The 14,735-nt window shown below is 36.6% G+C and overlaps 1 protein-coding gene across 1 annotated transcript in view; it reads right to left on the bottom strand.

Moving 5' to 3' along the window:
* LOC135195072 (piezo-type mechanosensitive ion channel component-like) overlaps window positions 1-14,735 on the bottom strand; it is a 347,594-nt gene that overhangs the window by 65,691 nt on the left and 267,168 nt on the right. Inside the window, exon 38 of the mRNA XM_064221446.1 lies at window positions 13,833-13,924. Coding sequence (XP_064077516.1) covers window positions 13,833-13,924 — 92 coding nt within the window. The remainder of the gene's footprint in view (window positions 1-13,832; window positions 13,925-14,735) is intronic.

The raw sequence follows: 14,735 nt of genomic DNA, 5'->3' as shown, positions 1-14,735 counted from the left end.
GAAGCAGAAACTACAGCAAGCAGTAATTTATATGTAGAAAATACAATTTCTCAATCTACAATCATACCTAGGTAAACTATTTGATTTGTAATTTATACTATGTACCATATGTTAACAAACTATACTTAACATTAATCTACTTTTAGAATTTAGTCTGAAAAATGATAAGCATCACTAGGGCCAACTGCACTAAACACTACTGACAATAAAAAAATAAATTAATTAATCAACACTAGTAGTAGCTAATTATGCACATGTCGTCCTGTACATCACTACTATTCTGCTTGATGTCCCACGAATCATACCCATAATTACAGCTCTTAGTTCTTGTTTTATAAACATCAGGGAGGACTATTCCTAATTGCACTTTACATTTAAACTTTTTGTATTACGTATATGTAATCCTTCAATGCATGTAAAGCATATTTCAGTAACATCAACAAGAAAGTACTTTACATGGCTGTCTGTATTTCAAATTAGAGGTTTTAAAATAGGAAATCCCTATTTAATGTGTCCTCAATGAAGTTACACTCTTAAGGTTCTCCCAGGGCTCCAGACATGGACCAACCAATCCTAAAGAATTCTCTTGGTTGATCTCGGCCAGATTAGAGCTTGTTGGCATAGTGATAGAGTATATATGACTCAGGACAAGAGGTCTCTATCTCCTTTCTACACAACGAATGCCTCGGTTTTCCCTTCGTCTTCCTTGCACAGATGAGACAACAGTGCATATGTTGGCAATTTTCCTCATTGTACGCCAGGTCTGTGTAAGATCAATGTTCATCCCAGCCCCATGACTTTTTGTCAGGGGAGGTAGGTGGGTTTGAGGACTCACAGCTGCTACCAAAAATAGGGGTTTCCTACGTCAAAATCTTTTTTTTATAGCATAGCTGCTGTTGATCCTCAAAGGAGCTTGCAAAGAAACTGAAAGGTGACAAAATTGCTTAGCTCTTAATAAATAAATCCAAACCCAAATAAATTTTTGGCCCAAAGTATAGTTACAATTTCTCTACCATTCTATTTATTCCAGATACTCATTAGTGTTTGGCAATATAAAGAATAGGGGACAACACGTGACCCTATATATGTATTATTCTAGTATGACATATCTAATTATGTTGGGTTTTCTGTGGGATTATTGCATTATGGTTTGGCAATAAGGAACAGCATGCAACACATGAACCTATATATGTATTATCTCTTGTGGTTCTAAGGTGACTTACCTATATTAATTAAGTTGGATCTGACTTTAGGAATACTGCCTCTAATAACCACCCTGTACATTTGGAGACCTCTTCAAAAGAAAAATTTGTGAAAAATGACATCTAGGTAAACCTCTAAGTGTTTGAAGTGGGTATAATGTTTTATCTGAAATACTGAGTTCCTTTAGCATAAAAGGGGATTTTCCTTTTAAAAGTTCCTCATTCTTGGCCAGGAATCATGGCCGAGGAGACAACAGTAAATGTCAGCTATGTGGGTTAGTGATACAACATTGTCCTTGTTGAAGACAGCCCAGTTCACTAATCCGAGCTCCTGTGCTAAAGCATTTCAAAAGACTGCCTTTTGGAGCACATGAGCTGTAGTTGTATTGGGCCTATTGAATTGTGGGTCAAGGAACCTTAATCAGGGACCAGGTAACAGGAAGCTTTGCCCTTGCAGGAGCTGGACTTTGCAGTGCAAAGACTGCAGATGGGAATTAACAATTGTTATTGTAAAATCAAACCCTAAAGCAAGGGTTTTGACAATATTGCCTTGTATGCCATGATTGCTGTACTAATATTACGGCACTTGACCTCAAAAGATACATTATAAACTGTAAAACTGTATCAACAGATTTCAACTGGGCTCTCAGTGCGGAGGTTATCTAACCACATTTTCCATTTGGACTGGGATGTTGGACAGATGAAGTCCGTAATTTTTGCAATAGGTGTCTAGCAATGTTAGGTAAATAATCTTTGAAGTAGAACAGATTTTAAAAATCCACACATGAAGCTGGGTTGTGCAAGGAATCTTTTAAGGTCCTTCCTTATTCTGGTTTGAGGCTGTTGGGAAGATACAGCTGGCCATGAAGAGTATCCCAACAAAGTTCCAGCCTCAGAAAATGTCTGCTTATTGTAAAGCGAGTCTGGTTCCTATTTATTAGGAAACTTTCTTACTAAAGTCTTTTGACAGCCACCCTCAGCACTCTTCTCTGGTGGCTCCCCAGATTAGCCAATCATCTAGGCAGGCCATCAGTTAAATTCCTTCTTTTCTGAGTTCTCGCATAACTGTTGCTGGTAATTTTGAGAAGATTCTTGGGGCCAACATTTAACCTGAAGGGCATGAATTTGCATCCATACGTTGCCTTCCCTATGCAAAACCCTAGGAAGGGGTGGAAGGGAACAGCAATAGGGACGTGCCAGTGTACATCTTTCAGATCTATAGAGACAGTACAAATCCCTTGCAGAATGAGCAAATGTACTTGGGCAAAAGAAGTTACCCTTAGCTTGACACAAACAATGTGTCTGTTCAAGCCTGACAGGTCAAGAGTCACCGTTTGCTCGGAGGAGTCCCTGGGGGACAATGAAGAGTGGTGGCAAATAGCTCCCTTTAAGAAGTTTAGCTTTTGGAAAAACCTTTTTTGAGGGGACCATCTCTACCCTGGCCCACTGAATATAATATGTACTGTGACCCCAAGGGAAGGACTTCCACTGCAAGTGAGGTTTTAGATGGCAACCCCTGACCATGTGAGTCATATTGGGTCCCACCTCGTCCCTTGCTTCGAGTAGGCAGTCTGGGAGTTTATTTTCCTTTTCCGTGATACTAGTACCTTAGTTGGCTTCAAAAAGGGTGCTGCTGCTATTGTTGTTCCTTCTTTTGTTGTTAGAGGAATACTTTATTATTATTATTATTATTATTATTATTATTATTATTATTATTATTATTATTATTATTATTATTCAGAAGATGAACCCTATTCATATGGAACAAGCCCACAGAGGCCACTGACTTGAAATTCAAGCTTCCAAAGAATATGATGTTCACTAAGAAGTAAGAGGGTGTAATCGGAAATACAGAAAGAAAAGATCTTGCTTGTCAAAAAAAAGCCCCTAAATCAATAAATTAATAAACAGATAAAAAATGTATTAAAATGCAAAGAGAATAGTATTAGGGTGTTAATGCACTGACTCTGTTTGAACTTTTGGAGTTGCAAGGGCAAGCCATACTCAGGGAGAATGATCCACAGTCCAGTTGTGTGAGAAATAAAGGACCTCTGGGACTGACAAGTTCTACAGCGAGGCACATTCACTCAGTAGGAAAAGGGGATCAGGGATCAATAGTGAATGTGAAAGATCGCTGTTAGAATACAACTTATGAAAAATTGACAAACAAGAAACCATCATCTGTCGATGGTCAAAGTCATAACTGCTATTATTAGGAAACAAACCTACCACCAGGAACCATTCTATCTAAAAGAGATCAATCTCTGGGAATAACAAACATCCATACCGGAGAAGAGTATTCCGGTGAAGGAAGGACAAATGGCCCAAATAAGGTTGCATTGATTTTATCACTGTTATAAATAAAAGAGGCCTTTTGTACGACAACTAATTTTCTTGCTGCATTTGCTGACATTTTCATTAGATGTTTCTCAAAAGTAAGATGTGATTCAGAAGTTACACCTAGAATTGTTAAAGCATCAGACTCATTCAGCAGACACCCATCGACATGGATGGAAGGATGGGGTGAAGAATCTGTACGACATTTGCTAATTAATAGTGTTTTCATTTTACTGGAGTTCAGCCTCATACCCCACCAACTACACCATTCGCTAATCCACTCCATGTCCCAATTGAGACTAAAGGCAGCTTCATTTCTAATAAGTGGTGACTTTACGACACCCCCAAGTGTAGCATCATTGTCATAGTGAACCATCTTGTTTTCCAGGCCAACAGCCAGTAATGACTGGAGTCTTGTATGGCTCTGATTCATACTGATTTTTCTTAAACTAAGGAAGAGGAACTTTCAAAAGTATTCCTTCCCTGAATCCACTTTTCAAAGAAGAGTGTATATTTTGCAGTTCTATGGTCAAGCTCGTTCAGTGCGTTGTCCGACAACAGACTCTTCAAAAAGGTCTTGATACAAGGGGGAAGAATGTAATAGGGAGATTAAATTGGAGAGTGAAATGTTGGAGTTCACTAGTACTTCCTTTCAAGCTTTAATGCAACACTCCTGAAAGTCATAGAGTGCACCCCACAGGGTCTGCGTAAATGTTTTGACTACTGCAGCCAACAGTGTTCTAGAAACTCTGGAAGGTCTTTTTATAATGCTGAGGCGGTGGAGCCTAGTACGAAGTTCAGGCATGGCTGTCTCGTCTGAGATTTTTATCATAGGTGTCCAAAATTGCCTGGTACCAAAGTCCATTGGGAGCTGTTTCCTCTCATAAGGAAGGACAAGTGTTGCCCACTCCTTTGCACAACTATCAGATAGTGGGATGGCAGAGACAAATGACTTTACTATTTCTGCCATAAACTTTCATTTCCCTGTCAACACAAAATTCTGAAATTCTGTCTTCACACTATCAATCGTTTCAAAAGTGAAGAGACAGAAGGATGGTGTCTCTTGAAGAGGGTACTGGTTATTAAAAGTTATTGTTGTGTTATATTTTCCATTAAAGTTAAGGAATAAAGGTTGCTTCTATGGCTTTCACTGCTATATTAATGGGAAGAATAACCATCTTCTTTGGCAGTTTCTAAATTCCTACTGAAAGAGGACCAAATACCATTCAATATGGGGAAAGGCTGCTTTGCCCCAAATTTCTACATGATCAACCTCAATCACAGTTTTCTTTCATTAGTGAGGTATTTTCCATCTGGTGAATGGATGCTTGAGGTAACTTGCAAAGGGTTATCAGTATCATTCTCAGGGCAGATGTTGGTTTTCTAGCCCAACCTGGTCACATCCTTGTTACCAGTCAGAGCTCTAGGAGTGAGTAGGATGTCTCTTACTACGTTCTGATTTCAGTGGGGATCCAGGAAACTAATTCAACTTCATTTTGGGTTTGAATTTTTATTACTCTGTTCCCATGACAAAGCTAAATATTTTGGAGAGGAAACCAATCTGCCTGGAACGATTGTGCAGCCTCTCTATCCTTTAGTTTAAAGGATGAAAAATTATTACAAATCTCATCCAATTCCATATTCAGGACAGATATGAATTCCCCTTGGGAATCATAAATAGCATCTCTGATATACTGAAGCTCAGTAGCAAGGACATCCCTGATACTGTTCATGATTTCCTCCCAGAATTCTGAAAGTGCAGCAAGTGGAATTTCCCAATCAGGGAAGCCTGCAGGAACAAATTGAGCCAAGGCAGACTTATCACTGGTTGGACCCTATCAGGCCCCCTTTGATGTCTGATTGTAAAGCAGAAGACTGTTCCCTAGATTTTCCAGATTCAGAAGGAAAATATCAGTGGCTATATCCACTTCCTGTTGGTTATTAGTAACATCTCCCACAGGAAAAGACTTTTTGGAGTATTGGTCCAAACGTGGATTCTGCTTGGTGAGGAATGGAAACACACACTGCCAGAGTTCTGCTGGAACAATGTGGTCTCCTCCTTCCGCTCCTAATGAAACCTGTGACTTAGAGACATCTTAAATTGAGCTCTTTCACCATTTAAACTTACTGCCAAGAGCATGTTGCATATTTCACACATGTCTGGGAATCAACCAAATCCTTCTTAGTATTCCTCATGGGCTGACTCATGGCAGGCAGTTATGAGCCATCTCCAAAGGCTAAAAACAGATTAAGCAACTCAGTAGTGATAAAAGGAACTAATGTTTATGAAAACACCCTAGTGTTAGCTACCCCTAGTAGATCACTGTTTAGGCAGCAAACACTTCAAATTAAAACAGGGTGACATGGCCACAAGTATGAATCCACAGTAATATGTTACATATCATGATCAATGGGTCATATCCATAAAATACTAGTAATAATGTTTTAAAATATTACTTCAGTTACTACAATAACATTGCTTCAAAGGATTTACTCACAAATGTTTCCAAACTCAATTATGACAAAACTAAATGGAAACCCATACAATGTATTTCTTTATATTTTATCCTTTGATTACCTAGTCTATTCCCAAGAACCAGGTAAAAAGGTTAGAGGCTATATTAGTTGGTACATAACTATGGAATTATCATACCCAATTTATATAAAATCAGTATCCCTCTAAGAATTTAATTTTTTTTTACAAAGCAAAATAACAAAAAGGTAATTTTAATATTCCCATAGGAAAAAACAAACATCACAACAACTTTTCTAAAAACTTGTAACGTCACAATCAAGGTTTAAAAATGTTCTTGACTACTAATGAGTTTCAATACCAAAATTGTCTAATATTATTGCATTGCTAATTATTGCTTTGTTAGATATTATAAAACAGCGAATGCAATTACTTCTCACTTCACAGGAGAACTATTGGCAACTAATTTTAATAAGTATAAACCAACCTGTTAAAATTTATAGAACTCACTGGGTCTAAAAACTATATACAGTACTTAAATTTATTGCTATGACAGATTTTTTGGAGTAAAACTTAGTGCTAACTGAACTCTGGGACAGATCAGAGAGTAACGGGAAAACAGCCGACATACACGCTGTTGGCACAAATGTGTGAGTAGGATGGTAGGATGATGGGAAAACCAAGGTAGTTGCTGTGGAAGGAAATAGAGCCCTCTTCTCCTGGGTCCTTTATATTCTGGCTGAGATCAACTACAAGAGAATTCTTTGAGGTTAACTGGATTGCCTTATGGAACCCTAAAAGTATAACTCCATTGAGGATGAACATTGACTAGGATATCATAAAAACAAATTTTATACCACTTCTTCGTACAATACCTAACTTAATTTGTAGGACAGCAATTCATATTTGGGTAAAGTGATGCATAACAGCCGTGTACAATATTCAATAGCTAAAACGCGTAAATTTAAAAAGTATTAAAAAATGATGTTCAAGTTCAAAAAAAGATATCTGCAAACTCTACTACAATCTCAGCTAAGCTGACTTAATCTTTAAAAAATAAAAAAAAACAGTGTCCATAAATAAAAAAACTGGAATGGAGTCAGGCAACACAAGAGAAGAAGGGTAAAGAACAAGGTGAATATAACCACCAGTTTTTCCTCCATCACCTTAAAAGAGGGCCCAGTTTATAGACTAATTACAAAAGCAACCACATGCCCAAAACATCTTACTTCTTCAGAATTACTAACCCATCACCATTTAGAAGAATAAGAAAAACAGGCAATCCAATAAATTTCACAAATCACTCCTGTCATTAAGCTATACAGCATTTATAAACATCCCTTTTACCATTTCATGTCCTACTATTGCATTTTCATAAAAAAATGTTCAGTCTTGCTTAATTTCTGAGAGTATTATGCATACTGCATCTACTTGTAATAAAATACATAATCAACCTAAAGTTATAATAAAATACATAATCATACGCAAGTTATTATCATAAATAATAATCTCAGCTGAAATGAGATCTAGCATCTATGAACAATAAAAATCTAATGTTGCATTCAATTTGGCAAGGATTTAATCAGACAATGAAAACCTTAAAGTTTTCAATATGAGCAGGTCAACCATCACTATGAATACAATTTATACTCTCCTGTTTACAAAGTATATTTTCTGTATTTGAAAGAGGAGGTAATATAAAATCTAGCTCTGGGTAGTTGTAAGCATACATTAAAAAAAGTTATGCTGGCAGTAATTACATTTAATGATATTACTGAATGTAGTCTGACTTGACGACCGAGTTAAAATTTTTTTACTTTCGAAAACTTAGCCTATGAGATTAAACTTACAAGGGTATAAGGAGACTTTCCTGTGTTTACTTTATGACTACTCCTCTAAGCATGAAGTACAGTTTCATTTAACACAAGTCCTATTCTGTGTAAATTTTGAGATGTTATTTGAAACTAAAAGACTAGTTTTACAACTAAGCCACCATTTCCATTACATAATAGCTTCCATTACCTGCGCTTAGCCGAAAGAGCCATTTTTTCAGGTATGTCGCTCTTCTGACATTTCAAGGCTCTTTTCAGATCTTCCTTAGACTGTTTGTCAGCAATGTTGGCATTCCTTAGTGATACTGGTGAGTCTTGCAATGGCAATTCGCTAAATTCCAACGAAATGAGTTCTTTTAATATTACTTGGTTTAGTTTTTGACATAAATTCAAAATACTAATTAGCAGGGGGAACTGCTATAATTAATGGTGGTAATTAAGCCAGACTTAGGAGCCATATTTCTGGACTCTGACCCTAAGGCTGGCCAAAAGGGATTTGTTCATAAATGAGATGTGAAAACTGGGGTTAGGCAAAGTTAAAGAACTTAAACAACTATAAGAGGCAAAACAAGAGACAAGGTATGAACAAAAACCAATAAGGTGGGGTAAAATTGATGCAATAAAAATACGTTTGGAATTGTCTACTTAGCAATGCCAAAAGCACTAATTAAAGAGCAACATCTCATATAAATGGGCACTACCAAAATGGCAGGACTGTAGTGTATGATCTGTTGAGAAGCATTTTACCTGGGGAGAGAAATCCTGTTGCCTAAACACTAAATTTGAAGTTTTAATTTATATCATTAACTTAGATTTACTTTCCAGCCTTTGTAACTCAGTGTTAACAGGATGGAAAATATAAATTCAGGTTTTATTAATGTTATACTGTATCAAGTCACATACTAGTAAAATGTGTGATAAAATTAATGATCATTGCATAATAGGGATTATAAATATTTGTATAAATTAAAATCTGATTAAAGTGTAGTTTGTTCATTTTTCAAGGTCTAATTCAAGGTACAAAAGAAATTATATATTATTAATCATGTCCTCCAGTTTCTTAAAACAACTTTGGCCATTTTCCATCTCTAATTTAGAAATGTAATTGGCCTAATTAGGAAACTTCAGTTGCTGGTACCATCGACAGATCATCAAAATAAAAATCCAAATAAAAATGAAAAATCAAAATGGCATTATATTTTTTATGAATGGACTTAACAGATCTCAAATATCCCAGTGATTACCTGATCGCCAATCAAACGCTCCATGAATAAATTACAGCGTGCCCCCCCCCCCATTTTGCGCACTTCACATTTCCATTATTCACTTTTCCACGGTCCGCTTTCACGCGGATTTTTGTGGAATACATTATTCACTTTTCCACGGGGAACTTTCACTAATTTGTGGATTTTTCTTTGGGCAGTAGCTCTGAAATTGTCACTAATTTCCTTTTTTTTCGTAGAGCAACAATGTATTCACTAATTAACGAATTTTTTCATTAAAATATGAGAGAGAGAGAGAGAGAGAGAGAGAGAGAGAGAGAGAGAGAGAGAGAGAGAGAGAGAGAGAGAGAAAACTGTGGTTTTTACATCCGAGTCTAACCACAATATAAATGGATCCTGAAAGTGCAATAATGTTTCATTGATATTTTGCTGCTGTTTTTATTTTATTTTTTTTTTTATTAAAGGATAAGTAGTATACTGATTCAGAGAGAGAGAGAGAGAGAGAGAGAGAGAGATCTTTCTTGTTATGGCTGCAGCACAAAACTATATATTTCGTGAATGAATACTAGTGCATTTATGTTAAAAAATTATTTACTGTACTCATTACAGTACCCTACTGTAATATTAATGTATAGATAAAGCAAAATACAGTAATCAAATTGTATTTTTGTTGTTTATTTACTCTCTGCGAATCAACTGGTGACGCTGTTACGAAAGAATTATTTAGTCGCTGTAAGAAAGTATTTTGCTATTTAAATTATTAATTTTAATTTTGTACATAAAAGTTTGTATACAGTAATTCATATTTCATTGAGAGAGAGAGAGAGAGAGAGAGAGAGAGAGAGAGAGAGAATAATACGTCATCACAGAAAAATTGCTACAATACTGAAGCCTTGAGGTTTTAAGTTGCCAACATAAGAAATTCGGAGAGATTTTAAATGTTTTCATGGTGGTTACATCAATGCATTATACGTAAATGAATTCTGTGAAATAATGTTATAAATATTTTGCTGTGTTTACTCTTTAAAGTCTTCTTTTTTCCCACAGTTATCCCTACATTAAGGGGTTGGTTGCCTGATACGCCTTCTTCACTGCCTTCTTTCAAAGGCATAATCCTCACCAAACCTCTTCTCTCCACATCTAGCTTCACTTTATCTCACCATCTAATTCTCTGTCTCCCTCTCGATCATCTTCCTCTAACAGGTTCCTCCCAAGCCCTCTTCCCTCTCTCCTCGTCATCCACCCTCAACACATGCCCATACCATCTCAATCGTGACTCTCTTATCACCTCTGTAATTTTCCAATCTCTGAAGCAGTGCTATTCTCACAATCCACCTCAGCATTCTCATCTCTGTTCTCTCAAGCTTTATTTCTTTTCTTCTTAGCGCCCATATTTCTGCTCCACACATTAACACTGGTCTAATCACTATGGTACATACCTTGACTTTTAGCTTAATTGGCATTTTCTTATCACATAACACTCCAGCTGCCTCTCTCCACTTCCCCCATGCAGCTTTTATCCTACTGTCAACTTCAGCCTCACATCCCCCCTCTTGGCTTAAAGTAGATATTAAGTATTTAAACTTTTCTGCCTGTTTTATAATCGAGCCTCTTCTTTCTTGTATTACTATTCTGTCTCTATCTTCCCTACTGTTCACCAAAACCTCTGTTTTATTCACATTCACCTTCAAGCCACCCCTTTCTAGAGACTCCTGCCACTCTCCAACCCTTCTCTGTGAGTCCTTATTTTCAACAGTAATCACCAGATCATCAGTGTACAACAACTCCCACAGCTCTTCATTCCTGATCTCTTCACTCAAAACATCCATGACCAGCACAAACAAAAATGGGCTTAATACTGACCCCTGGTGTAATCCAACACTAACTTCAAAGTTTTCTGTTTCCCCAACTGTTGTTATCACTTTTGTGCTTGTTCTTTTAGATATCATCTTGACCAGCCTAACCAACTTTTGTGGGACCTTCCTTTTCCTTAAACACAAAAACATCACTTTTCTTGGTATTCTATCATATGCTTTCTCTAGGTCTATAAATGCACAATAGAGCTCCTGGTTTCCCTCTAACCTCTTTTCTTGTAGCTGTCTTACTATGGAGATGCCATCCACCATCCCTCTTCCTCTCATGAATCAATACTGCTATTTCCCGGTCTTTACAAATCATACCTACCCTCCTCGCCTCTCTTTCCTCTCCTCTGTACCTTACCTCTGCACCATGTGCATGCCTTACTTTCCAGTCCTTAAATGATTTTGATTTTCTTTTAATTGATTCTTGCACCTGTCCATTCCACCATCACTTATCTCCTCTCGACACTCCATATCCACTGGTTCTTCCCACCAGTATCTCGATCTGCTTCCCCCTGACATATTTCTCTCATGTCTGCCCAGATATTTTCCACTCTGTTACCCTGTCCAAATTCTACGTTCCCCCTTTCCAGACATCTCTCTCACAGTTCTCCTAAATTGGCCCCCCTTTTCTCCTTTAAGGCCCAAAATCTTAATTCTAGATCTTCTCTTTCTCTTCTTGGGTTTCCTACCTCTTATTTTAAAACCCATCACCAACCTACCTATGCTGTTAACACATGCTTCTCCCAAGATCACTTTGCAGTTTGTCAAATTGCTTTTGTCGGCTCCTCTAACCAGGATGTAATCTATTTGGCTCTGCACTCTTCCACTGTCATAACGTATCAAGTGCTTATCCAACTTTTGAGACCATGTGTTCATACTGGCCAATTCAAAACTCTGAGCCATCTCCAATAAATAATCCCCATCTTCATTTCTAATTCCAAACCCATGGCCTCCATGTACCTCCTCATACTCATCTCTTCTCTTTCCCACCCTGCCATTCATATCAGCTCCTATTATCAGTTTCTCCTCCTCTTTCACTGCTCTAATGGCAGCCTCAAACTCTCGTCTAAATAATTCTTTCTCTTGTTCTTGGCACCCCATCTGGGAAGCGTATGCTGATATTATATGTTTTACCTTGTCCCCTATTATAAATGGTATCTTCAAGACTATCATTTACTCTCTTTTCTTCTAGCACTTTTTCCTTCCAGTTGTGACTTACTATAACTCCAAATCCATTTCTTCCCTCTCATGACCCAATGTAATATAGCGTATACCCATATTCTATCTCTCTAGTTTTCTCTTTAGATTACTATATGTATACTGAGAGAGAGAGAGAGAGAGAGAGGAGTGAGAGAGAGAGAGAGAGACGAGAGAGAGAGAGACTTTTTTGAGAGGAAGAGAGGAGGAGAGAAGGAGAGAGTTTTAAATTTTTAAATTAAATTTATGGGAGATGGCAAGAACTAACCACACTGACGTAAACCAAGAACTTACTGTAGTAAATCATTTTTTTATGAAGAACTTACAGTAGTAAATCATTTTTTTTATGTTAAATGTAGATGTATGAACCGTATCTCAATCAAAATAATCCTACTACACTGAAAAATATCAATATACATAAAATGTAGGCACAAAACGATGTGCATAGCTATGTAGGCCAACGAAAACGTGCGTCTGATTGGTAGGGGATACTTAAGAATAACAGTTCTCAGCTGGTACATAATTTTGCAACATTACTTTGAAATGATATTAGGGTGTTCTGGGATGATATTTTGAGGTATATTTTTGTTTGAAATGTCAAGTTTAGAGATGAACTGTTAAAATAGGCAGTTGTAGACATTTTAAATTGTATATAGCCTACTTAGTAACAGCGGTAGGAGAGTACTCTTATGTAAGGTTACTTCGGGTGTTTTGAGTTGATGGTTTGGGGTGTATTTTTATTTGAAATTATATTAAATTGTTTTAGTTTGATAATTTGAGGTATATTTTTGTTTTAAATATCAAATTAAGCAGTAAAATGTTAAAACAGACAGTTGTAGCATTTTAGTTTAAGGGGTACTGGGTATTTGGCTGTTATAAGCATTTTTAGAGGGGATTGTTGTATTTCCACGGCAGGTTCTGGAACCTATTTTCACATAAAAGTTAGGGTGCACTGTACTATAAGGTGATCGGCTTCCTTGCATCTTGGCTTTTTCCATGTGCAAAAACGTCATAAAAATGAAAACACTGAAAGGTAAAACCACTATAAGACTAGTATCCTTCAGGAATGTAACTGCAATAAATAGAAAAGCATTCTTCAAGAATTTTTAAACTGCCTATTCTAAGGGCTCAAATGACAACTGTATTGTAAATTACCTACTGTCAATTTACAGTGCAATTTTCTTCCAGAGGTGTGAAAATGTACTGAGTGTTACTTGATGCAACATACCCTAAGCATTTTCAGGTTACAAAGGTACAGAAATCTTGGGTGATAGCGACCCCACTTAAATTAAGCGCTGCAGATCTTACCACTTTCCCTTAAATTAAGGGGTGCTTGCTACTCAAATAAACCTATGTGCTCTGTCCAGAATCATATAAAAGATATTTTCCAAGCAATTCTACTAATAATTCCTTACTGCTTTACATTTCCTTGCTTGTTAGGAACAAGCAAAGAAATCCAGAGTAATTATACCCAAAGAAAAACCACATTCTGACTTCATAATCCTCTCCCCTGTTACTTTTATTATCTCTCACCTTCTATTTATAGATTTCTCTCAATCATTTTTAAATATTGTGATTGGTACTATTCTTATTTTGCTTGTTCATTTCTCAATCATACACGAAATATTTGTTTTTGTTAATTATACAGAAAAGGGGTATAATTTAATTTTAGCAAGATAAAATTTCAACCTTTTACAAACACTCACCCATTTTGGCTAAGAGGTATGTCACTCCACTCTTCAGCAGGGGGACGTGGGTGAGGTGTCCCACCAGGCATTGATCGAAACCCTTCAGTTTCCTGAAAGAGTAATGTTTCATGTGATGAACCATTGTACACAGCTGACTGCTTTACTTACCTGCTACCTCCTAATTACTAGTCACATAAAAGAAAACTGGATGGGGGATTTAAAAGTAAAGGAACAGTCAAAAGAAAGTCTGGAGTACTCACCTATTTTGTAACAAAGACACAAGTATTATGGATGAAATACATGAAGTACTATAGACAGTATAGAGTATGTACATAATTACAAAAATACTATACTATTATATCCGACAAAATTACTGTAATAAGGTTAATTTAATTTTCAAAACTATTCAATTACAGATTATCGACATGTGTTACAGTTTGTTAACAGTCATCAGTTTTGTATATACAATCATCAGCGTGTTATGAAAAGTTAAGTGAGAATGTAAGATTCTGAAAAATGTTTTTTATGAAAAAGTTAAGCAAGAATATGAGGCTGTGAAATGTTCATTAAAAAGTTATGTGAGAAGTTTAGAAGTATTTGAGAAACCTATACTAGTACCTGGAATACTTGGACCTATGAAAATATTTCAAGAGAATCATTAACAAAGCAGTGAGGATTATTTTAAAAATATCATGCGGAAGTCCCCACTTATCGGCAGTATTGGTTAACAGTGTTTTAGTTTAACAGTGCTTGGCTTGGCTAATGACGTTGTTAACCAGATTTTTGACGCTGGTAAGCAATTTTCAGTGAAGTAAGCAGTTTATCGGCGTTGATAGGCAGTTATTGGCGTTGGTAAACGGTTTATTAGTGTCGGTAAATGATATCCAACGCCAGTAAGCGATTTTTGGAACTGTTAAGCAG

The sequence above is a fragment of the Macrobrachium nipponense genome, chromosome 15 (genome assembly GCF_015104395.2).
Source record: "Macrobrachium nipponense isolate FS-2020 chromosome 15, ASM1510439v2, whole genome shotgun sequence".
Lineage (NCBI taxonomy): Eukaryota > Metazoa > Arthropoda > Malacostraca > Decapoda > Palaemonidae > Macrobrachium > Macrobrachium nipponense.
Note: the sequence above shows the minus strand (reverse complement) of the source record. Positions and strands in the feature narration are given on the sequence as shown.